Source organism: Tachypleus tridentatus, chromosome 11 (assembly GCF_004210375.1).
Source record: "Tachypleus tridentatus isolate NWPU-2018 chromosome 11, ASM421037v1, whole genome shotgun sequence".
Lineage (NCBI taxonomy): Eukaryota > Metazoa > Arthropoda > Merostomata > Xiphosura > Limulidae > Tachypleus > Tachypleus tridentatus.
In genome coordinates this window covers 6798253-6825393 of record NC_134835.1, presented here as the reverse complement: position 1 = coordinate 6825393, position 27141 = coordinate 6798253, and the positions used below count along the sequence as shown (strand labels likewise).

The window sequence follows — 27141 nt, the reverse complement described above, 5'->3', positions numbered from 1 at the left end:
TATTTACTAAAATATAGATACGTGCGAACATTAAAGTATTGTATGGTTAACATTTATTGTTACTCACATAATCTGATTACTGTAGTAATTCAAGTAAAACAGTTCTATTTTCTTTGAAAAACAAATCTGCTTTTTACCAACTAATGTTCTACAATTCATCTTTACTATACAATTTAATACAATACTTATTTTATTTAGCAAATTTTTGTTTGTTTGATTTAGAATTTACACGAGAAATTATACGAAGACTGATATGTTCATATTTCTCCTGAATTCGGAACTAACAACCTAGAGGGTAGGCAGGTAATAAACAATGTGTGTTTGTCTGTGCATTTTATCTTGTAGCAAAGCCACATCAGGCTATCTGCTGGGTCCCCGAGGAGAATCGTTGTAAATCCGTAGACGTACCGCTGTCTCAGCGGGGGATGGTAGTAAACAGTATCCACCGCCAACTCTTGTCTGATCGCATAGTGGAATTTTGACTGCTATCCTTATTGGACACCTACGACTCCAAAGTATACAGCATATTTTTGGAACAAGGGACACGAGTCTTGAATCCTCAGACTCGCAGTCCGAAGATTAACTACCGTCAACTTAAGAACGAGTTTAACACTGAAAGCTTAAAGAGGATATTGTACAACAGAAGAGTTTGGTCACGCTTTCGCTCAATGGTTAATTTAAATTTAAACGTATTTCACAGCCTGTGGTCACTCTCACACCAGTCACAGCCTTCTGGTCCACTGTACAGTCCAGGGATCAAACCAGTTTTACAGAACCAACAAAAACAAAACAGTCCCCTTTAAATGCATGGAAGGTCAAAAACATGTCAGCCTATATTATTACAGGTTTTTCAATATTGTTTTAATCTTTTACGGGTATTAGTGGACAAGACTGTTTGGTAAAAATACACTTACAAAAGCAATGAAGTGAGCTCAATTAATGTAGAAATTATTTTATTATCCACTAAATACAATATTTGAGCGCAAAAAATACAGCACAATACGCACACATTTGGACGGATACAAATTAATGTATGAATAACACTGAGTTACTTTCTGAAATGTACATATTTTCAGACATTTCAATATATCACATCTTAGCAATGCGCTCGAAGACATATTGCTAGAATTCTGGGTCCGATCCTCAAAACACACACAACTTTGCGCAAAAACAAACAAACAAACAAACAAACAAACAAACAAAACAAACGAGAAAAACATGAAAAGCTATTATTCCTATTAACAGATCAAACAAGCAGAAACCTACCTATAACTATTTTTAGTGAAAGCTTACTAACTTTATGAATTTAAACATGGCTGTTAGTTGTCATGCTAGGCCTAGTTCGAGGTCTCTGTCCTCGTAAAAAATAACATATAAACACAGTAAACATACGTACATATGTAGAATTAATTATAATATAATATGGCGACTGTATTTCTTGCTTCATTGTTTTTTGAATTTCGCGCAAAGCTACTCCAGGGCTATCTGCGATAGCCGTTCCTTATTTAGCAGTGTAAGACTAGATGTAGCTAGTCATCACCACCCACCGCCAACTCTTGGGCTACTCTTTTACAAACGAATACTGGGATTGACTGTAACATTATAACACCCCCACGGCAGAAAGGGCGAGCATGTTTGGTGCGACTGGGATTCGAACCCGCGAATCTCAGATTACTAGTCGAACGCCTTAACCCACTTGGCCATATCGGGCCGACTGTATTTCTACAAATCACAATAAATTGTCCAAAATTGACTTAATAATTCATTATAGTCAGCAGTAAGCACTTAAGTAAGCCTAAATACTAACTGTCAATGTCGTGGTTTTAACCTGACAACTCAACAGTAGCAGATGAGCAAACAAAATAATAAAAGTTCTGTCCAACTCCGAAAAACACAAACAAACACGTTATCTTGCCAACGCTTTAATTCAAGTCCATAATATTATAAAACAATTTTTGTAATGATTTATACTCTTAAGTGTTCTCGATATTTTAGCCTTTTTTATGTTCAACAGCTAAAATATTTAATAATTTCTTAAACAAATGCATTTGTTTGTTTGAGATATTTCAGCAAAACCACACAAAGATTACCTGCTCTAACTAACTAATTTTGAAATAAGAGAATACAGGTTAGTGTCAAATATTCGAGCACTCTATATCATTTAACTGGATTTATCCATCACTTTTAATTCAGTCAACTGTATGTGTATATTTATATATTAAGAATTTACTTAATAATTAAATTTAAGATTTATTACTTTGTAGTGACGACTACGTGCTCGATTTTTCTTACACTATTACTGATATACCATTGTCACTTTTCGTGTTATATATTTTTTATCCCTCTTGTTTTATAATGAAACATAGAATAATTTTAAAATCAACACCCGAAACGTTTGTATCAGTATATAAAATTAATCTAACTTTTGAAAGTGGTAAATGGATTTATCTTTACTGGCACAGAATGCGTGGCCTAAACTTAAGACACTTTTCTTGTACGTTTCTAGGCAAAATGTCATTTTTCTAAAAGCACGTGATTTCTAAACCACTGCTATATCCAGGTTTGTTTTTTAAATAAATGAGTTATTGGGGAATAAAATAGAATCATAATGCAAATAAATTACTTATAAAAACAACAAGAACCAAGTTAGTATAAGAGAGAGACTAGTGATAAAGCACATTTATCACAAATAACAGTTGAGTAACAGAAGTTTGAGCTTGCATGTCTATACCCTATGTTCGAATGAAGGCCAATAGATACGTTTCATTCAGGTGTTAGCAACGTAACAGTGTCATCTATTGAGCAATTGAGAAAACAGCATTTCTAAACACCAACTTGTTTTCGAGTGCATCTAATGCTTCGAAATTATATAAATTAAAACAAAACACGAGAAAACAAAAGCAAAACATTAATATCACTGTCAAATAATAATAGGTTATTATAGGAAACTAGGGGTATCATAAACTTTCCGTACTGATTAATATGTCTGACAGAGTCACAATAACCAATCTTCATACAATACGCAACTGTCTTGGTGACTAAAGTATTACCTTTATTACGTATTTCAAGAATATGTTTCACTAATACATATATAAATGTAGTTATTATTGAAACACATATAACGCAAATTATAACCAATCAATGAACGTGAAAATTTAAACAACAGATTTGAAATTTCTTTAATCTTAACTCAGGTCTGTCGTGCTTCTTACTAGTTAATGATGAAATTAAATGTAACTTAGTGCCTGTTAATTAAGACGCTAATGTCTATTTAAATTAATATATTTTGTCTATGTAAATTTCGTAAATTTTACCAAAATACACAGTCTTTGTAATTTTCTTTTCTTTCCACGTTGTAAATATTAAGCAGTGCCACCTTTCGGTGGGGTTTGATCCTAATTTATAATAAAATAGGTAGGTAGTTCAGTAGAATGTCTTAAAGATACAAAATGGGCTATCTAATCTCTGAAATCCATATTTTAGCATTGTAAACCCTTAAATTTACCACTGACCCACTGGTGAACTGGTCAATTACAAAACATTAATTTATAAATATATTCTATCAATGAATGACTAATATCAACATAATCATTCTACAAACAACAGCAGTGATAATTACTTCTCATTAAATTTAATTTTATGACATCAGCTAGCATCTTCTTGAAGTCTTCCAATGTTTGCTACATATGATGATATCAATCGCAAGTTATCCACTCCTTCCAAGAGGAACCTGTAAAAGTGCAACACCTACTTAAACAATGCTTGCACATCATGTACTTTTCAGACCTCAAACTTACAACAACAACATAAAAAGTGATATGTAAAACAAAAGCTTTTGAATATGGCTTCAAAAGTGAACTAAACACTGTCAGTAAGTGCACTTCTAATCAAGAATACACAATAAATAGTAGTTTTACTCTAAGTCCAAAAATTTTAAAACTTTTTTTTAAAATAAGGCTTGAGAAAAGATAAGAAAACTAGCTGGAGTACCCGTGCCTCCAACGGACGTTACATTATGAAAATTCATGATTAATGAATGGTCATCTTAGGATATGAAAATGAAAAATTGCTTCCCTTATAAGAAACTAAAAAACGACCATAAAAACTTAAAAACACAAAATGTAATCAATAAACTTGCAGTATCTATGCATCGATCCAACAAATTTCAAGATCCATCACCAATGGACAAAATAGTGGTAAAAGAGGAACATAAAAACTGAAAATGTGTGTGTGTGTTCCTTCATGTACCTAATGAACCTCTACACTTATTATGGTGAAGATCCAACCACACGCTATGAAGTATGGATATACAGCAGACACTACTGTTATATTTGTACAGAAAAGTAGTTAGTTACATGGTCATACAACAGACAGTACTATTACATTTATATAGATAAGTAGTTATACAGACATACAACAGACAGTACTATTACATTTATATAGGTAAGTAGTTACATGGACATACAACAGACAGTACTATTATATTTATATAGATAAGTAGTTACATGGACATACAACAGACAGTACTATTATATTTATATAGATAAGTAGTTACATGGACATACAATAGACAGTACTATTATATTTATATAGATAAGTAGTTACATGGACATACAACAGACAGTACTATTACATTTATATAGATAAGTAGTTATACAGACATACAACAGACAGTACTATTACATTTATATAGGTAAGTAGTTACATGGACATACAACAGACAGTACTATTACATTTATATAGGTAAGTAGTTACATGGACATACAACAGACAGTACTATTATATTTATATAGATAAGTAGTTACATGGACATACAACAGACAGTACTATTATATTTATATAGATAAGTAGTTACATGGACATACAATAGACAGTACTATTATATTTATATAGATAAGTAGTTACATGGACATACAACAGACAGTACTATTACATTTATATAGATAAGTAGTTATACAGACATACAACAGACAGTACTATTACATTTATATAGGTAAGTAGTTACATGGACATACAACAGACAGTACTATTACATTTATATAGATAAGTAGTTACATGGACATACAACAGACAGTACTATTATATTTATATAGATAAGTAGTTACATGGACATACAACAGACAGTACTATTATATTTATATTGATACAAGTTTTTGTGTTTCTTCCTTGGTTTACACAACAGCACTGAGTTTAGTCATCAAACAGATGATGGCTTAACCATCTTATATGTTTCATAAGGGCTAGTAATATTTTAACATGACAATTAGTTTCTCTTACATATTCTAAATATTAACTTTTAGAATTATTAAACTGATTTCATTACTTGTATATTTGTGACTACCGTTTGTAACTTCATGTCTTCTTAGCAGTATTTCAAGTTTCACTTAATTTCTCTAATCCTACTTGTACAGATACTACTTAATGTTTACATTAATATGTCACATCAAATAAAATTATTAGTATTATTAACCTACACCTAACAAACTTTGGCAACTCTGATAATGAGCCACCACAAAAATGTTAGACAGTATAATAACTTTAACTTGTGTAATAAACATTGTTCCTGTTTTTAAACTGTTTCACTCTGTCGTTTATTTGTATTATCTTTTATATTCACACACATCGACAAGTTATTCTTGTTTTTATGTAAACAGGTGTGACTGAATCTGTCACGTTCCATTTTGGTGGTGAAACTAATCACAACTTACTTCAAGGATTTTTCAGCATTTTCTGCAGCAGAAAGAAGCTGGAGAGACACATCTTGGGCTCTGAGGTGAACATCATCTTGATTATTTAGTTCTGCTAGTTCAAGCTGTAGTATCTCATTCTCTTCTTGTACACTTTTCACCAGGGTCTGGAAGTGTTAAAACTAATACTCATTAATACAACAGCAATTCCTTAATGTTTTGTTAGTTTTGTTTTTAAAATTGAACAAATAAAAACTCCCAGCTAACATAAGAGTAATCAAAATTAGTACTTTCTCTACTGACATAAATATCTCTCTCAGAACTAATGAAAAATGCATTAGACACAGACAACTATGGAAAGGGTTGTGATACACTTACCATTAAGGTCTTGAAATGAGACACACGATACTCACTTGAGCTGTTTTAAGTTCTTGTTTCAGTTTTGTAACCATGCTTTCTGCAGTGATGGCCCGTTTCTAATGAAAATACAAATGTTATATAAACAATCATTTATGTTTTTTAATTTAATAAGTATATTATTAGTATGTTGTGCCAATCAACTTTTTCGCTAATATCGAACAGAAACTGTTTATTTTTGTTACAAACAGTTCTAATTTATCAGATATAATAAAAGTTCTTTAAATAATATGTGTCACATGTAGTGATCTGTTTACATTCATGCAAAGCTCTTCAAGACAGAAGGGACAGACATCCCAGATTTTGTAAGAGGCAAAGGAGCATAAATCATGATTTTGTCAATGAGAAGAGCCTGAAACTATAAATTAAATACAGACTGTAGGAAGAAGTTGAAGACAGTCCAAAATCAAGTACAGTTATGAAGTATGGGACTAGTGACAAAAAATGTGAAAAGTGCATGAATAAAAGAGTTTTCAATATGGGAACAGATCCAGAGGAGCACTCTGTCTGAAGGATTCATTCTTAGACAACCAATCCAACACTAAATTCAAACTTCAAAAACACAAAGGACAAGAACCAGATTTTGTTGTTTGAAGCACAAAAGTGTGGCTCTAGAATATGAAATGAAAAGAACCCCAGTGTGAGTACCTCCTTGTTGGTTAATGCAGAAAGAAAACAGTATAACTGTCAAAATAGATCATAACAGATTGTCCAGACAGCTGTAATAAAAGGCAGAGGCAAGCTCATTGGACTGCCTGTATTTTGAGATATTGATGGGAAAGACCACTCTTAAGAAGACCAAACACTAAAAATTGTTAAGGTGTTTAGAACTGCACCCTACCCCAATATAAAGGAAATCCATGAAAGGATGTAGTTTTCAGTTGGAAGGATGCTCAGAGTGGAATAGTAAAATAATAAAGAAATGGTAGAAGACAATAAGTCATTGTATATTCATCAATCTGCAAAGAATTCGCTAAAAACAAGCACAAAAGGGGCATATCAAATGGAAGATGATACATGAGAATGGTTGGTTGATTTGGTGTTTTATGGCAAAAAGCAGCTAGGCTATCTGTGTCAAACATCCAGTAAAAACCTGAAATTAAAGTAAAATTAGTAAAATTTTAAAAGGAGATAAAACAAGAAAAAGTTTAATTTTTAATTTAAAAACATAAATAACATTAAATACAATTTTTACATCTAATCTACAACGTTAAGAGAAAAACTAAAGTAATACAAGGTGTAAAGGACTTTCTGTAGCATAACTGTAATTATCATAACACATTGGTACATCAGTTCCAAGTAAAAGAAAATAAAGAATTAAAAACTGTGACCAATGTGTAGTCTAGCAAGAACAACTTCCTCTTTAGGACCAGAGACACAGCAGTGATAGTGACAGAACAGATAGATTTAGCTACAGTGTATGTGAAGCTCCTTCCCACAAATACCAACATGGTTCAGTATCTAGAAAAATTGGACAGAAGTAGATGTTAAAGAGAAATGGACCAGCCGGTTTTGAATATTGGTGAGAACAGGGTGTGAACTAACATGAAGCTATTCCAGGGCCAGTAGAGAACTAAGCAAGTCAATATAAATAGTGCAGTTTGAGTACTGTTTAGCTTCTATGCAACCCAGGGCAAAAGAAATGGCATACAGTTCAGCAGTGAACACAGAAGCTGTAGAGGGGATTCTGCACACAACCACCAAACCATAACAAACCATGGCAGAGCAGACACAGTCTCCTGATATCAAACCATCTGTATAAATAGGAATGGAAGGATGGTTTGAAAGATGTTCAGCAAATAACAGATAGTATTTCTAATCAGGAGTGTCTGCTTTTCTCACATGACTTAAAAACAGGTCACATTTGGGGACTGTGAGAAGCCATGGTGGGATGGGCTGGCCAGTGGATACAGCAATGTTTTCCAAGGACAGACCCAATTCATCCAATCCAACTGCGTCTGGATAAGAAGGCCAAAAGGAGCAATGGCAGATTGTCTGTTCTGAAAAAGTATGGCCCACCGAGGAAGGAAAACACAACCCCGAGTGGGATGCTTTGGTGAGGAATGAAATTTTGAAGCATATAGTACAGACAGTTGCAAACAGAGGTGCAAAGAAGGTTCATGAGACTCCATGAATAAGCTCTGAAATGTGGAAAGCTCCAGTGCAAAGCCAAAGTCCTTGATGATGAATGGGGTCCAGCATGTTTAAGGCCAAGGTTCTGGTAGAGCCATAGACCAGAGATCCATAGTCAAATTTTGATTGAATAAGAGCACGATGTATCTTTAACATATAACATCGATGCACTCCCGAAGTAGTGGAAGAGAGGGCATGGAGGATGTTCAGTACTCTTGTACATTTGGCCCGTAGCTGCTTGATGTGTGGTATAAAGGTCAGCTTACAGTCAAAGATAAACCCCAAGAACTTTGTCTCAGGGACCACAGGCAGCACAACTTCACTGATACAGAGTTCAGGATAAGGGTGAATATGGTTTTAGAGAGAGAGAAGTTAAAGCCGTTTGCTGCAGTCTACTTCAATAAATGATTGAGGGTAGTCTGTAGCTGCTGGCTCTCCAAAGTATAAAGATGAATGCCATCACTGAAGAACTCACTGTTGCAAACAGGCTCAATGTCAACGACTTTTACATCTCATGTAATTTGTCAACATTGAGCCTGTTTGCAACAGTGAGAGGGAGTTGTTCAGTGATGGCATTCATCTTTATACTTTGGAGAGCCAGCAAGTCCCTCTTGTTCCTTCTGAATGAAAAAGGGAGACATTTGCCCTGAAGGTTTGTTTGAAAGTGAATCTAGGATAAGAAAAAAAAGTACAACAGGTGTTACAGATGTTGAAGATTGCTGCTCAAAATTTTCAAGATATGGCCATTTACCTATAGACTTTTTTTTCCACTATTTTATTAAAATTTTTATTTGTAGGATCCATAATAAAAACAGGAATATTTCGGTGCCCACTGACCCAACCCACCATGCAGCCCTACGAGGGGAAGCTGTACAAATGTCAAACAGGGACACTGCAGCAACGCCAGGGTTTCATGAGCACTCTACCTAAACACCAGCTTCAGATATAATGTCCACAACACCTGTTGATAGCATCCAACACTGGTATATGGTTGACCCTAGACCAAGTGGTCCAGCTGATTGACCCAAGGAATTCAAGGCCAAAGTGGTGTGTTAGGGTTGGTTCCCTAACAGGATCCTCTCCTCCCCTTCATTGGTCATCACTCATGACAAACATGTGGGTGGATGTTTAGGTTCCAGAGGAGATAAACTGAAACAACAGAACCTTCCCTGGGATGTCCTGTCATCACATACAGGAATCCACACTGAGGAGATACATGAGAAAGAAGGAACATGATATGTGAGAATAAAAGGAGAGTCTTGGAAACTTAAGACTTCCATTCTACCAAAAACTAAAAAGAAAAGGTTGAGTTAAAACAACAAAGACTCTCAAATGAATTAAATATTGAATGGAAATCAGTACAGAATAAGAAGTCTAACTAGTCAAACTAAACAAATAGATTCCCAAAATAGAAAGGAGGTTGTAGCAGATGATGCTTTCAAGAACAGGGCAATGAGTGTGTAATAATGTAAATCCAGACCCCACATTAACTGTGTAAAGCCCCTCAGAAATAAGTAAAAATAAGATAGTGCAAACCTTGAAAAACAAAGAAAGCTCCTAAAAGAAAACCTGCATAGTCTAAGGTTTCCAGCAAAATAAGTCTACAGACTCATAGAGTGGAAGAGCCAAACTTCCCAGGATTAAACTTAAGGGGAAAGGTTGCAGCAACAACTGATCATTGTGCCCAACAATGGCTGATCTGGAGGAGAAAATGCTACACAGGAGCCACAGGTTGAGAAATTACTGAAAAAGTATTCATGAAGAAAGGATGATGTAATTCCATAAAATAAGGCATCTTGAAAACAGTTTCAGTGGTTAATCCTATAGTTCATTATAAAAAAATATTCAACAGTGGAGGTTGGCATAAAAGTGACCAAATCTAATAGTAGATGTTATGAAAACTGAAAGGAAAGGAAAGATATCAACCTATTTCAATTTATTTAGTTGAAAAGTTCATAAAAAATAAAAATGAAACACGAGTCAACTGATTTAATTTTTTTCAGATGAATCAAATTACTTTTATCTGTTTATCTCTCTGTACATATGTATTGTACAGCTAATGCCGATGTGTCTGCTAATCACTTCCAGATTAGGTATGATTTGGTTGAAAATTTGTATGGTTTTTTAATATCAAAAAGAGGAAGTTCCAAACAACATTTCATAAAGAGTTTGTTGAACAAATGTGTCCACTTTTTTTGAAAAATAAGTCAATAACACTTTTGTACAACACAAAAATGAAGAATGTTATAAAATAGACCCTCATTACACTTTAAAAATAAAAAGTACCTTATTTTTTATTACTTTTCCTAAATCACTTCTTTAATGGAGAAATAACACTTCGTTCTTTTTTAATAATGCACATGATTTTGTATATTTATTATTATTATCAACAAAATTACTTTAATAAAACTTCTAAAATTGTAGTAAAGTTTGTTTTATGTGGAATTTCAAATTGAGTCCTTCTAGTGGAAAATCATTGTGATATTTCAAAAGAAAGGTGACTTCCTCTGTTGGAGAATCTAACATACATTATAAGTTCAATCTTTCTGTGACTGAAGGAATTTCAAGTCCTTTGTATTGAGTTCATTTCATACGAATTTGCAGAAATTTTGTAGTAACTTGGTTTTCGTAAGCTATACAACTATTTTTCTACACCAGTTTCAGTGTAAAGTGATAAAAACATTAAAAATCATGGTGAAAAGCAGAAAAGTGAGGATATAAGTTATAGAAACAAAGAGCAGGAAAGAGAGAATTTTTTCCATTAAGTTTTGAGGTAAGATCTAGTAAGAAATCAGGAACAAACCCAAAATACAGAAGTATCTGAAACTGCTTGCCAAAATACAATTAAAAAAAGTGAGGACCAATTTCATGATAGAAAAGCACACTGTTCAACTTCCAAGTATCCTGAATACACAGCCTCACATAGGAAAATGTTTCTGCTAGTTCCATATGTGATCTTTAATTTCTGTGTCAAGTATCGATTATATGGAACAAGAACAGGTTATTCTGACTAACAACAATGCAAAATCTTCTATTGTTTATTTTGATTGTTAAAGGACAGTACTTTAAACAGAGAAATTTGTTTTGAATTAAGTGGAGTTCCCATAATTACAGAATGAAGAAAATAACACAACTGTACATTTCACAAATACATCATTTATTCATGCCCATGGAACCTGATGATCATGGTTGTCCATTCAACTATGGTGAAAAAAAACAACACTTGAAGTAAAAATGTATTCTCGAGAGAGCTGGTATGGATTTTAAAACTTTAATTAAAATAAAGAACAGAAAATTGTTTCGAATTTTTCAGTTCATCTTCAGGTTAACAAAGAGAGTTTGTAACTGGTTGTGAATAAAAAATGTATTTATGAAACACATTTGTCTTGTTTTCATCAGTTCTGTATTTTTCGTCCCATGTGACACATCAGCCAGCTGACACATATTTGTCAGTAAAATATCAAACACTTTTAACAGAGAGAAGAAAAAAATCATACAATTTACATTACTACTAAAGTTATAGCAATCAGTTCTTTCATATATTGAAACAGTTGTTAATTAGTCATTCATGACCTTCAATTTGGAATAAGTAAAATCTTAAAATTAGCAGCATGTGAAAAACAAGCAAAATGCTCTAAATTTCTTAGGTAGTGATGAGTTAAACTTAATGTCCTTTCCTAATGAAAATAAATAATAAAAGGAAATTAGAATGCATCAGTGTCCCATGGTGTCTCAACATCCAATCTTGGATCCATCCTTCATCCTCCCCTTTGTCAAACTCCTGCACCTGCTTCTTAATTCAGACCATACTAATATTTGGTCTCTTTATACAAGATGATCTAAAGTTTCAAAGATTGATAGCTGCTACTGGATCAAAGTCACTTGTAGCAGGTAAGTGGAACATGACCAGAAACTGATCATTCATCTCCCAGACAAGATCTCAGATTGGTCATGCTCACCTCAGTTAATCCTCTCTACCTCAGCAGAGCTGGTACAGACAGCAATAAGTTAAGAAGGCCAAAGATGTTAGTTAGCTCCTCCTATCCCCAGGGGTGATAGAAGCCCATGGCTAGCTTTTCTTTTTATGTCTGGTGAAATTAAGTAATGAAATAGATGTGGAAAATGTATCAGAGACACCATCATGAGAAATGCATTATTATTGACATTTTAAAATCATTATTCTGTGTTAATTTAAAATTGTTATATTATGCAGTGTTTCAATGATAATCAGTTTGTCAAAAAGAACTGGGCAAGAACTGGAATCAGTAAAATTTGTGGAATTCCTGATCATGGGAAACCAACTTCCAAGAAATTAAAAATAACACCACCCAGGCCACTTAATTCAAAACAACAATCATTTGATTTGTGAGTATACTTACAAATACAACTCTATTTTTCCCTTTTGACACAAAACATTATTCACCATAGAACTACATGTAGGTTTGTCGGAAACCTATGCAGACTTTTCCTGAGTTTTCAGGATGATATACCACATGACTCTTCCAGTTAGTACCACACAGTGTATGAGGTTATTGTTTGGAGAAATCACTAAAGAGTGCACAATATCAGAACAATTAGAAATTTGGAATGTTCCATTACTTTGCAATAGAGATCTGATCAACTGATTAAACTGTGCAGGTCACTGGTGATGATGTCACAATAAGTTAAAAATAATAAACAGGTATTTATAAAATATGGAGCATATCATTTCTTTAGTTGACAATCCTATTATTTATAAATCTAATTAAAAACACTAGATTCTTTAAAACATATGGTGGCAACTATCCTCTCTAAAACAGAGTGAATAACTTACTTTATAGTAAAAGCATGGAAACTAGATTAATAGTTTTTTGTTGTCAGCTGCATACGCTCGACACAATTGTATCAAGCATAATTATCTAAGCTACGTGCTTACTCCAATGCCACGTGACGCTAAAAACTCTTTAAGGAGAATTTAACAAAATTTACCAAATTTATGCTTAACAGTTGATAATGAATAATAACCATCCACCTGTATGATCATTTTGAAAACTTGAGCTAAAAAACTGCTAACCAACACTTAGGTATTAAGAGTGCTTTAACACTAAATTTTATTGTTCTAACTCAGCCATCCTTAATCTGAATTACAAAAAAACTAAAAACAGTCCACTTTTACTCTTAGAAGAAACTGTAAATAAAAAGTTTAGACTAACAGCTCACATGCTTGTTTTGTGTGTTGATATATGCTCAAAGATTTTGGTCAAATTGAGCAATTTTTATTGAACAAATCTGCACATCTGGTTTATATTTAACAGCAAATGTGACAACTGATTGTACACTGCAAAGATATATCAGTGTATCAAATCTGGAAAAACAAACATCCATAAAAGTACATTTTTCTGTCAAATAAAGTTTCAATAATTTTGATACAAAGACCAAAAATTATTTGGACTGCCTTTAAATTTGGAATGTGAAATAACAGTTCAGTATTGCACATCCACTGAAAATATGTGATAGTACGGAATATCACAGTCCAAGAAACAGACGGTGGAAAATTTCTGAAGTATTACTCCTGTTAATAACACACAATGCATCCCTCAGGTTGTTTTTATGTACAACACATTACTGTGTGCCTTGATATGCAAAGTTCAAAGTAGTTGTGGCTTGAAAAAATGTGAATATTGATTGGTTGAATTGCTTTTGAATGGGAAAAATAGATATTTCAGATTTTTCAAATAGGAAGAAAATGCTTGAAAACAAAAACAACAAAAGTGTGCAACTTTCATTACCAGCTGCCCGTTGCATCTGTGACTATTAAAGGAGTGTATACATCTTTATCAACAGTAAAATCTAACATTTCAAAATTTTATTCAAATACAAAAGTGACACAGTGTAAGTGCTGAGATATGAAACAAATCTGATGGAAACATACGTGATTGTCAAGCTAGGAGGTGATAAATTTTAAATAATTCTACTAGTATGATGCAAATCTTTGTTATACTAATGCATTTAAAATTGTCATATTCTTTCTCTTTTCAAGGTTGTAAAGTTTATGTAGCAATAAAAATACAACCTTTGAACTTATGGCTGAAATGAAAGAGGAATTTATGTATTGAACCTAAACCATAGCATTACTTTAGAGTGCCCCCACGGCTGAAAGGGTGAGCATGTTTCATGGGACTGGGACCTAAATCTGTGACAATTACCAATGTGAGTTAAGTGTACTAGCCACATGATCATCATTTGTTTGGAATACTCTGTTTAGTTTAGAAAATGGTTTTGTTCAAAATGTGTGGAGTGATAGCAAAAAATATCTTTGAACTTATGGCTGAAATGAAAGAGGAATTTAGGTATTGAACCTCAATAATCTGTTTGTCTCTCACATAGCATAATGTAATGATAACATACTAGCCACCAGATCAGTCAGCAATCTGTTTCTCTCTCACATAACATAATGTAATGATCACATACTAGCCACCAGATCAGTCAGCAATCTGTTTCTCTCTCACATAACATAATGTAATGATCACATACTAGCCACCAGATCAGTCAGCAATCTGTTTCTCTCTCACATAACATAATGTAATGATCACATACTAGCCACCAGATCAGTCAGCAATCTGTTTCTCTCTCACATAACATAATGTAATGATCACATACTAGCCACCAGATCAGTCAGCAATCTGTTTCTCTCTCACATAACATAATGTAATGATCACATACTAGCCACCAGATCAGTCAGCAATCTGTTTCTCTCTCACATAACATAATGTAATGATCACATACCAGCCACCAGATCAGTCAGCAATCTGTTTCTCTCTCACATAACATAATGTAATGATCACATACTAGCCACTAGATCAGTCAACAACCTGTTTGTCTCTCACATAACATAATGTAATGATCACATACTAGCCACCAGATCAGTCAACAACCTGTTTGATCACATACTAGCCACCAGATCAGTCAGCAATCTGTTTGTCTCTCACACAACATAATGTAATGATCACATACTAGCCACCAGATCAGTCAACAACCTGTTTGTCTCTCACATAACATAATGTAATGATCACATACTAGCCACCAGATCAGTCAACAACCTGTTTGTCTCTCACATAACATAATGTAATAATCACATACTAGCCACCAGATCATACTAGCCACCAGATCAGTCAACAATCTGTTTGTCTCTCACATAACATAATGTAATGATCACATACTAGCCACCAGATTAGTCAACAATCTGTTTGTCTCTCACATAACATAATGTAATGATTACATACTAGCCACCAGATTAGTCAGAAATCTGCTTGTCTCTCACATAACAATGTAATGATCACATACTAGCCACCAGATCAGTCAACAATCTGTTTGTCTCTCACATAACATAATGTAATGATCACATACTAGCCACCAGATCAGTCAGCAATCTGTTTGTCTCTCACATAACATAATGTAATGATCACATACTAGCCACCAGATCAGTCAGCAATCTGTTTGTCTCTCACATAACATAATGTAATGATCACATACTAGCCACCAGATCAGTCAGCAATCTGTTTGTCTCTCACATAACATAATGTAATGATCACATACTAGCCACCAGATCAGTCAGCAATCTGTTTCTCTCTCACATAACATAATGTAATGATCACATACTAGCCACCAGATCAGTCAGCAATCTGTTTGTCTCTCACATAACATAATGTAATGATCACATACTAGCCACCAGATCAGTCAGCAATCTGTTTGTCTCTCACATAACATAATGTAATGATCACATACTAGCCACCAGATCAGTCAGCAATCTGTTTGTCTCTCACATAACATAATGTAATGATCACATACTAGCCACCAGATCAGTCAACAACCTGTTTGTCTCTCACATAACAATGTAATAATCACATACTAGCCATCAGATCAGTCAATAATCTGTTTGTCTCTCACATAACATCATGTAATGATCACATACTAGCCACCAGATCAGTCAACAATCTGTTTGTCTCTCACATAACATAATGTAATGATTACATACTAGCCACCAGATTAGTCAGAAATCTGCTTGTCTCTCACATAACATAATGTAATGATCACATACTAGCCACCAGATCAGTCAGCAATCTATTTGTCTCTCACATAGCATAATGTAATGATCACATACTAGCCACCAGATCAGTCAGCAATCTGTTAAATTTTCACAACAGCCACACAAAGCTACATATTGATCATGTACTAGCCACTCAGTCCTTCAACAATGTCTCTTTCACAATAGTCACATAATGTTATGTACTGATCATGTACTAGTCACAGGCTCAGTCATCGTTAAGTTTCAGTCGTTCAAATAAACAAATGGATGAAAGATCATGATTTATTTTTCCACATTTATTGATAACTAACATTTCAAGTTTAATGAAACTTCAAACTGTTCCCTCTGTAATTGTTTAATGTTACACTCTCAGCAATATCACACAATGACAACATCAACTCCGCTGTATGTAATTAAAGTCAAGCAAGCTGTGTGCTACAGTTATCAGCAATCAGCAATTTACAACTGTACCACGATTGGTAAAAATAGTAATATTATCTGAATGTTGATGATGGTATCTGGAGTTAATGATATAAAATTTACCATAAAAATATTTGATGTTCATTTAATAGGTTCAAGAGATTATACAAATGTGAAAACTGTCAGATATGAAACAGTATTTTTATAAATACTGATTTTTATAAAAATCACACTGCATGTGAACTATTGAGTATCTGAGTGCAAATAATTATGTTAAATAAGGAATGTTTTATTACAAACAGTAGAAAAATCAAAACAAAATTATGTTTTTCTAAAACTACACTCTTACAATTTAAAAGGATTTCATCAACTAATTTCATTTTTGTTATGAACTTTTGTGACAGTTACATACCTACTTATATAAGTAGGTCATTATCATTCACTTAATGGTTTTTCTGATTTTAAGGGGTCATGTGGGTTATCTAGCAGATAGTTTTTAGAGGCTTGCCAGCATTTTGGTGGACCACTGGCTCTTGGCCTGTCACTTATTTTGAGCCCTGAAAAAGTAAAGATAACAGCAACCCAAGATGGTAAACAAACAAAAGGTGAAGATAAGCAGTTTGCAGGTAAAAGAAACTTTCAATTCTCAAGCTGGGAGAAGATATAGAAACAATAGAAAAGAAATACGAAGAATTCCAATCATATGCTAATGAGGAGTCTGTTGCACCTGAGAATTAACACAAAGTAAAGACAAAGAATCTGCAATAATTTAGCAACTACATGGGAGTAAGGAAAAGGAAAAATATTATTATGAGTGGAGATGTATGCAAGAGTAAAAGAACAAATGCCAAGTTATCAGAGGAGGATGAATAAGGTAGTGTTTTACTTGATTTTCATCAGAGATAAAAGAACCAGAAGCAAAGGCAGGTTGTGGGAGAAAGCCAATTAAAGCAGTCTAGAAGATAATGCAAACACACAAGAAGTTACAGAAGTAGGAATCTGCATGTGTTTGGTCTGAGATGAAAATGTAGGATAAATTCAACACCATAATGTATAATGGTGGTAACAATGATCACTATCAAAATAATTCCAGTAACCATATCACTATTTTAAAAAAATAAGAAAACTCCTAGGAGGACAGTTTGAATCAGGACCTTGGAAGGTTCCAGAAGTTATGGATATGAGAAGACTTATATTCAGTATGATCCACAATTTATGGGAAGTAGTAATAATAGTGTTAGAATCTTTTTTTTTTGTTTTGTTTTTAATACAGGTTTGGTGTGTATGTGTTAATTAGGTCTTGGTCATTTTTCCATGGAAGAAGTTGGGTTTAATTCCCAATACCAAAATTCTGTGTTAATAATGATAAGTATTATTCCTGTAAAAAGAACAAACAAATTACAGACTCCAAAACAAATGTTCAAATTCTCAATCTGATTAAGAGAAGAAATCAACCTATGTGATATTTAATGAAAAAGAGACAGTTATTTAAGGCTTTGGATAAAATAGTAATAACCAATAGTGTAACACATTTTCATATAATACTTTGATTTAATTTTAATATGTTATTCTTAAAACAAGTAGATTGTGCACTATCCATTTAATGTTGAAAGTTATCAGCAAAAAGTCACAGACAGCAAGTGTAAAGAATTTGGCCCATATACAACAGACAAACATTAATATGAAAAGAAAGCTCTAATTGAAATCAGTTAAGATTTCTTTTTTGATTTTTTAATTAGAAATTAAAAGCAGTAAGTGCAAAGATTCCATAATTCTTATTGAAAATAAAACACAATAGAACACTACATTGTTAAGTAAAAGAAAGACATTTCAGTATGTACAGAGTGCTCAATAGGAGTTTGGTATTCAAAGGCAGTAGAATGGGGTACTAACTATTTGTTCTGTGGGAAAATAAGTGGCGTTTATGGGTGCACTGTAAAAACAAGGAAAAACCTACCTTCTAAAAATGGTTGAGTTATGAGTTTTCCTGCCTTGTGATTATATGCAACATTTTTATTATTTGAGCAAAGCAAATATAATTCAGTACAAATACCATGTCATTAACTTAACTGTAGAACATTACTTTTTAAAAATATTTATAATGTTTAAGACAAAAAACTTTCAGGTTTAGTAAGGCTGGATTCAACTGTAAACAAACAACAAAACATTCTACTTGGTTTAAGAATAATGTATTAAAAACAAATCAACTGTATATACAAATATTTGTTACAATATTGGCTACTAGAATTGTTTTCAGAGTTAAAGTGACTGTCAAAGTCCACATAATCTGGTTCAGTTACTTTAGAATGTAATTAATGAGACAAATTATTGTTCCCTATCCTGTTATTACAATATAGTCTGTGATAATTTAACTTTGAAAATCACCACTGAACACTTTATCTCTAAACTCATGATCACAATGTCTAGAACTAGAACTATATTATGATTTTTCAATATATATTTGTACCATGCAATACTAGATATTTGGATGCAATAATCTCACTATTGTAAACAATCACTAATTGATAACAATTGAACCACACATTGTACGATTCATAAATAGTTATATAAGTAAACTTACCATAAACTTTTACTTGAAAAATGACTAAATATGACACATTATTTTACATTATCTACATCATAATGCTCACATTAAACTTAAACAGTTGTGTATATCTAACAAATGATCTTAACTGTTTCTATTTAAGTTACAAAGAAATATTTGCATAGATATAAAATGTTTAAACAATAATCTGATTTTTGTGAATATATTGTGCTCTGAATGTTACATTTCTTTTCATTTACAGAGAAAGCAGCAACAAAAACTTACTGTGCTAATTTCAAGATTTAATTCTACTTGTTGGATCATCTTTTCTAATGTAATAGTTTCTTCAGTTTCTTTTCTTTTAAACTGTTCAACCAAACGTTCTAATGATTCTATCCTGAAAAAAGAAAGATTTTTAAGTCTTGTATAGTTTATCAAAACTACCTCTTGAGATACTGTAATTTAAAAGTGAGATTATACTGTTACTCTTATAATAAGCCACTCTACCCAAATTGTTTTCTAGTAACTGAACTAGAATCACAGAAAAACAAATGCACAGCCTGTCAAGCTAACCACTAGGTCATCCATACCTAGAGCTGTTGAATTAACATCATTAACCAATATAACAGATTTCACTATAATAATTAATTTATGAGCACTGGTTACACTACACAAGTCAAATAAAATAAGTGATTAATTGAAATTATATTAACATAAATTAATGTCACAAAAAATAATCAACTAACTGAAATCAGTTGCTAATTATTCCTACTTCTCCAAGCAACAAAACCAGTACCATTACCATCTCTTCTTCTTATTTTTTATTAATTCAATCTCTTTAATCAGAATCAGTGTTTCATTTATTTCTATTGGTAGAAGGTTGCCAGGTTATTATAAATAAAAGCATTCACTTGCACATTATTAAAAGTAAACACTATGTACAAGTTATTTTTATCACTTTCTATTAAAAAAGAATAATGCATATATGCTTGTAACAAGCATGCACTGACACATGCTTTATTATAGCTTTGTCAAGGTAAAAGCTAGAAACTACAAACTGTAATAAATTTAAGCTGTCATTCCTTTGGAGTTAATAGAGTGAAGACAAAGTGAGTGTTACTGCATATACTGATGGATTCTACTTAAGGCTTGTTAACTATAATTACGAATGGTGTATCTAACTATACCAAAGATTCCTGGTGTCTTAAAATTCGATCACACTGTTGTGGTACCTTTTAAAATATCTACACATTTCGGCTTGTAGAGGTTTTGTCTTTTAACAGGTATTTGTGACACAAGCTAAAATAAATAGTCACCATGTACTCAAAATAAAGTAAATTGATATTTTCAGGGTTCTAGTTAACCTGAACCCTACAATCTCATACACACAAGAATTCGGATGCATGCGATTTGGCATCCCTGACACACTGCAAGATCACCCATGCACAAAACAAGCACTGTTTTCACACAGCTGTTAATAATCAACTCCTAACAGGTTTCTTCAATGACAATTAATTGCACAAAAGTAAAACCACATAAAAGTACGACAACTGACTTTTCACCTCAGGTAGGTCAAAGTGTGCATGTCACATCTTTTCAGTAAAAAGCAAAATAATAATAATAACAAAAAGACCCAGGTTTTGTTTTTCATATGGATTCTTTATTTCCTACCACAAAAGTAACTAAAATGTATAAATTGAAATTTTTAGGTTAGATAAAATAAAATAAATATAGCTAATATTAATAATAAATTTTATGAGCATTACGTGATTCAATACTGTAATATTAGCTGCACATTTGCACCATGCTTGTAGTTTATATGGCATGAATAGTAGTTAGGCACAATTCAAAGCCAATAAAACACAACTTATATATACTGTTAAAAACTTTAAACTACTCATAATAAACAGTTGTGGTTTTCTATCACAATTTTCAGTCATTCCAAAAATAACATAGGGAAATTTAAAGTTATTTCCTAATAATGGTTACAAGAGTCAACTGACCTCATATAGAGTGAGGGTAATAAAAATAACAAATAAAACAAAGCTTTTCTTTAATGTAACTGACACTTGAAAATTTTCAAATAAAAAAAGTATTTTTAATCTTATTATGAAAATTACACATGTAAAGGAAAACGATGTGTAGTATATATTATAAGTTTTTCATTTAGCACAATCTTTTCCACTTACAGAAGGTAAATTAAATGTAAAGTTTTTTATTAACACTGAAGTACTTTTTCATTTCTTTTTAAGTTCATTAAATTCTATCTATGGGACCCTTGAAAATAAAAATGCTGAGAATCTGGGACACTAGTGAGCACCCTGATTCTTTTGTACAAGTTTGTTTCTGAATTTCATGCAAAGCCACATGAGTGCTATCTGTGCCTTTTGTATAAGCAATTAACTTTTGTCACTTGAAATTCTTACGAATGTTTGCATATTATAATCAACAATTTGCCAATTATTAGTAGAAAGTAAATGTCATGAAATAATCTATTTAACTCTTCATACATGTCATAAAATTACTTAACTTTCTTTTAACTAAAACTAAATAACACAAATTAGCTAACTGTTAAATAAATACATAAATCAGTATTACTGTGAGCTTGAGTAAAATGAAACAACAATAAGGAAATCATACTATATAACAAAATCATTTTTTCCATCCTTAATGCACTAGTCACAAATGGAGACTGGTTTTTGTTATAAATTATCAAAAGTACATAAACTAAACTGTGCACTAAGATGTATCATATCAAATATTTAATTATTTAGCTATAAACTAGCCAAATGTTTGAAAAATGGTTTATGGAAATTTGTATGTGCTGAATATACTTTGTTTTGTATAGTTAATAATATCAGAGAGTTAAATTCCGATTGTGATGTATTGATTGCTAGTTTTATGAAGAAATTAGTACCTTCCCTATCTGAACATGTATTCTAACAGATAATCATCCACTCACACAGAACTGTTTGATCATTCCTGCATCTGCCTGCAAGATTTTCATGCCATTGGCCACAAACTAACTCCCACCTAAAACTCATGTGTTGCACATGAACTGTCCTAGTGTTTGATGTCATTTTATTTCAGTTGCAATCCACCAATAAGAGAATGACATAAATTCCTGAAATAGAAATTCTCCTTTAACTCTTGCCTTGTCTGAGAATGTAGTTTTCAAGTGCAAGTGCTCAAGGTAAGGAAAATATTAACTTTTGAAATGATACCCTGCCTTCTCACATAGAATAGTTAGAATCCCATACTGAATTGGTGAAAGGACAAATGCCAATATTAGAGCTCCCATCAGAAAGTGCTCAAAGCAAAGTCCACTGAGTAAAACATGTGCTGGTAAGGGTCCCACAGAGTCACACCTGTGGGAGACTACATCTTGTCTCAACCAGTGTACATTTTCAAACAAGAAATAAAAAGATGGAAAGACAAAAATCTCCAAGTATCACAAAAATGGGCAGTAGTTTTCACATGACCAACAAAACACCCACATGCAAGTGGTGGGCAAGCCAAGAAATATAATGTAGTTAGTGCTTTATCAAACTGTACCATGTGTGTCTCACATCAATTCAACCAGATAGCCAGATAGAAGGGTGACAAACCCATCCTGCTGCAAGAAGCTGTGTAAAGCTCATCATATTATGCTGTGCATGATTGATGAAGAAGTTTCCAAGATCACCACCCCTTTAACTAAAAACTGACAAATGACAAGGGTCTTCAATATTTTACTTAATGAAGTAAGAGAAAAATTTAATTGGGAATACCCAGAGAAGTGCTCGGATTCCCACTGGATGTCTACTGGAACGTTTCTTTGGGGGATAAAGCAATGGGTGACATGAAACCCAATTTTGAAAAGCTAGTAAGCATGAGTTAAAGTGAGCTTCACTTCCTTTGTGTTGGCTTTTTTCATGGCAGTCCATGGAATGTATGGATCGAGCAAATAAGTAAGTTTAATACCATGACAATACCTCCAGTGTTCAGGTAAACTTCCCCATGTTAACAGTGGGCACTGAGAGAGCTATAACAGATGACATGAAAAACTACAAAACATACTCAAAGGAAAGATCCCAAAATAGCATGTCCAAAGTGGAAAAGCAAAAAAGTTCTGGAATGGTTGATATAAAACAACTGAAAGAAGTTCAAATATGTTGATATGGATTGAACAGTCTTTTAATCTAGATGGGTTGGGGAATGACAGCAAGGAGATGTCCACCATAACGACATGCATGGTTTATTAAAGAAGATGCACATTTTCAAAACATAAAATGAGTGGCTTTGGTGAAGACAGTAACCAAAAAAACTAAACAACCTTGTGTCCAGTGTGTAAGTATGAAGCACAAATCTTGGTGACAAAACATTCTGCTGTTCACAAGCAAAAAGCTGAAGGTTGAACTTAACCTTGAACAGAGCTGAAGAACATGCTCAAGTGTACTAAATATTGAGTAGGTATGAGAAAAGACTTGGAATGTTTGATTAGCCAGCCCAGATATAAAAAATCCTCTTAAAAATGTCAAATGAGAAGCCAATTGTCTATGTAATAACAGAACCTCATCCCTAATCCAAGAATATGTCAGGCAATTGCCCCATGATTCAAATGAAGGCATAACAGAAGACCCAATGCTAAATGGAATAGCAATGAACCAGAAGACTCAATTCCAATGGACAAGATGAAGAAAATTTCTGCAGAATAGAGCAATTAGAATGTATAAAAAGCATCTGGAATGTTGACCTTGGTTATCCATAGACCAGTTAAAAAGGATCACTGGAAAAAAACAGCAGAATGAGTAGAAATCAACTGAGAAATCGCAAGTCAGATCCCAGCCCTCAGACTTCGTGGGGGCCACAAAGAGATGTCAGTAATATCTTGGAGTAAGATCAAATGTTTATTTGCCTAAGAGATCTGAAACTGCATTCTCAAAACATTTAATATAAACATGATTGAAAGGAGGAGAAAATGAAAGAGGAAGAAAATTTAGGGGAGAAATAGAAGAAAAGTTGTCTTGTGTTTAAAGACAGAAAATAAAATGGTCTTGAATGTTTTCTACATGCTTTCTGTTTATTTTTGTTTAGGCTTGTTTTTAAGTTACAACAAATTATATGATCAGTCAGAAGTTTGGATTTGTTGTTTTAATGCAGTTTTTCCTTGTGACTTCGTTTATTTAACTTCATCAAAATGTATTGATTTTCACTAAAATATATGTATATTAGTTTGTTATAACATAAAAAACAAGCAAAAACAAGAATAAACACAAATGTGTCACTAAATTAAATGTTCCAAGGGTACAAACTATAATATGAGATTATAATGTGTACCCCAGGATTTGGAGGTGACAGCAGAAGTAGGACCCACATTGGGGTGAGCATACACTGTCTGTCAGTCTTAACCTCCATTTGCCAGTCTCACGTAGGAAATAAAAAAGTGGCAAAAGATAAAAAAATAGAAATTAGGAGAGCGAGATATCCCACATCCATATCACCGTTCACTGCCTGCAGACAATTGTGGGAAGTTGACTACTCTTCAAAGTAAAGAAGAAAAATTAATAAGAATAAGAAAATAAGGTACTACCATTTGGAGGTAAAGAAGTTGAAAACTTACCTCTTGAAGTTAGTATTCTAGCTCCCAGTATGGTAGAAAGGCACTAACTGATAGCACAGACAACAAATTATACTGGTATGAAGAGTCCCATCCAGTTATGTAAACAAACCAGTATAGGCCCCAACCACCACCCATTTATAAAGTCTACTGTGGCAATCATGCTCTAAACAAGCCTTTATATGTGGCAAGGTGTACATCTGCATAAAGTAGTGCCAAGTTGTTAAATGACTTAATTCATAACTAACAATAGTTATTCAAAATTTTAAGTAAAATTTCTCTAATTTTTATTTCTTTATATTTATTTAATACATTTTTATATTTGTTACAGAATAGTTTAATAATTTTATTTAAAGTTTCTTTATAAAATCCACTAACTATTAATTTTTGTATTACTATTTCAATATTACTGATAAAATATTGTAATTTATTACAAATTTTACAATATCTGAATAATTGTGAAGTTATAATGTTAATAACAGAAGGGTATGGTACATTACTATTAAAAGGTAGGTAGGTATTGAATGTTTATTGGCACAAAGCTACAAGGTTATCTGTGCCAATGAAGATGTAGCACAGAATATGTATAGGGCAATTAAAGTAAAAAGTAAAATATGTAAAATTAGGAACTGCCAGGAAGACTGAAACAAGAAGTACACCCTTACTGATAGTCACCTGAAGTTGGCCTTTCTAGTCCTGGGTTTAGGTCAAAAGAAAAATAAAAACTAAAATGTGTAAAATTAAGACTTGCCAGGAAGACTGAAGCATCAAGATCGAATTTGTAGTCAGTCACCTGAAGTTGGCCTTTCCAGACCTGGGTTCAAATCAAAATAAAAATTGAAATGTGTAAAAGAAATTGTGTTAAAACATTAAAATGTGTAAAAGAAATCACGATAAAATACTATATAGTCCAATAAAAACCCTTAAATTAAGTGTAAAAGACCAGTGGCTCTTAAAAATGTAAAAACATGAGTCAGATGGGCAGTATCACCTATAACATGGGCCAAAGTCAAGGGCAAATCCACCTTACAAATATCTTTAAAATGGTGTTGTTGTTCTAGGTTGTAGTGATGACATGATAATAAAATGTGGATGATTGTGATCTGAGTGCCACACAGACCACACACTGGTGCAGCAGTACCAGATAAAAGGAAGTGGTGGGTTAAAAAACTGTGACCAATGTGTAGCCTTGACAAAACAACCTCCTCTCTTCGATCCTTACAGAAGCAACAGGGCCAAGGAACAAGCGAAGGTTTGATTTGAAAAAGCTTGTTATTGTGTTGCTCATTCTAGGTTGCCTGCCATCTGGTGTGCAGTCTGGATTTGATAACTGGACCATAGTCCATGTATGGAATGGGTACTGGAATGATAGATCCAGAACAGATAGACTTTGCTGCTCTGTCGGCCAACTCATTCCCACAAATACCAACATGACCTGGTATCCGAAAGAATTGGACGGAGACAGATGAAAGAGAAAGATGGGCCAGTTTGTTTTTGATATTTATGAGAAAAGGGTAATGACTATCATGGAATGATTTCAGGGCCAATAGACAGCTGAGTGAGTCCGTATATATTGTACAATTTGTATACTGCATTATTTCAATATGATTTAGGGCAAGAAAGATGGCATACAATTCAGCAGTGAAAACAAACTGTAGGGGGGAGTCTGTGTGCCACAATCGAACTGTCACAAACCATGACTGAGCCCACTGAGTCACCCGATTTGGAACTATCTGTATGTATAGAAATGGATGGATCATAAGAATGATGTTCAGCAAAGAAAGAGCAATATTTCCAATCAGGTGTATCTGCTTTCCTCAGATGACTCAAAGATAGGTTACAACTGGAGACAGTTATTTGCCATGGTGGAATAAGCTGATTTGAAGAAACTGCAATGTTATTCAAGGATAAATCCAAATCTTCTAATTGTGCCTGGACATGAAGACTAAAAGAAACAATGGCAGATTTTTTGTTATTAAAAAGTTAGGTCCATTGTGGTTGGAAAACACAACTCCAAGTAGGATGCTGTGGTAAGGATTGAAGTTTGAAAGCATACATTAGAGACAGTTGCAAATGGCAAATATATAGAGGGAATTCATAAGATTCCACATACAGACTTTACAAGGGAGAAGTACAAAAAGCTCCAATGCAAAGCTGAAGCCCCTGGTGATGGACAGGATCCAACATTTTTAGTGCTGAGGTTCTGGAAGAACCATAAACCACAGATCCATAGTCAAGTTTGGATCAGACGAGGGCATGATAAATTTTGAGCATG

The 27141-nt window shown here is 33.2% G+C and overlaps 1 protein-coding gene across 2 annotated transcripts in view; it reads right to left on the bottom strand.

Annotated features, from left to right (window-relative positions):
- Positions 1-936: 936 nt before the first annotated feature.
- The window catches only part of LOC143231648 (endosome-associated-trafficking regulator 1-like), a 53101-nt gene continuing 26896 nt past the window's right edge, over positions 937-27141 (bottom strand). For both annotated transcript variants that reach the window (XM_076466194.1, XM_076466193.1), the window contains exons 4-7: positions 19553-19664; positions 6101-6163; positions 5709-5854; positions 937-3730 (exon numbers count right to left, since the gene is read on the bottom strand). In XM_076466194.1, the coding sequence (XP_076322309.1) occupies positions 3646-3730; positions 5709-5854; positions 6101-6163; positions 19553-19664 (406 nt within the window). In that variant the 3' untranslated portion in view covers positions 937-3645. The remainder of the gene's footprint in view (positions 3731-5708; positions 5855-6100; positions 6164-19552; positions 19665-27141) is intronic.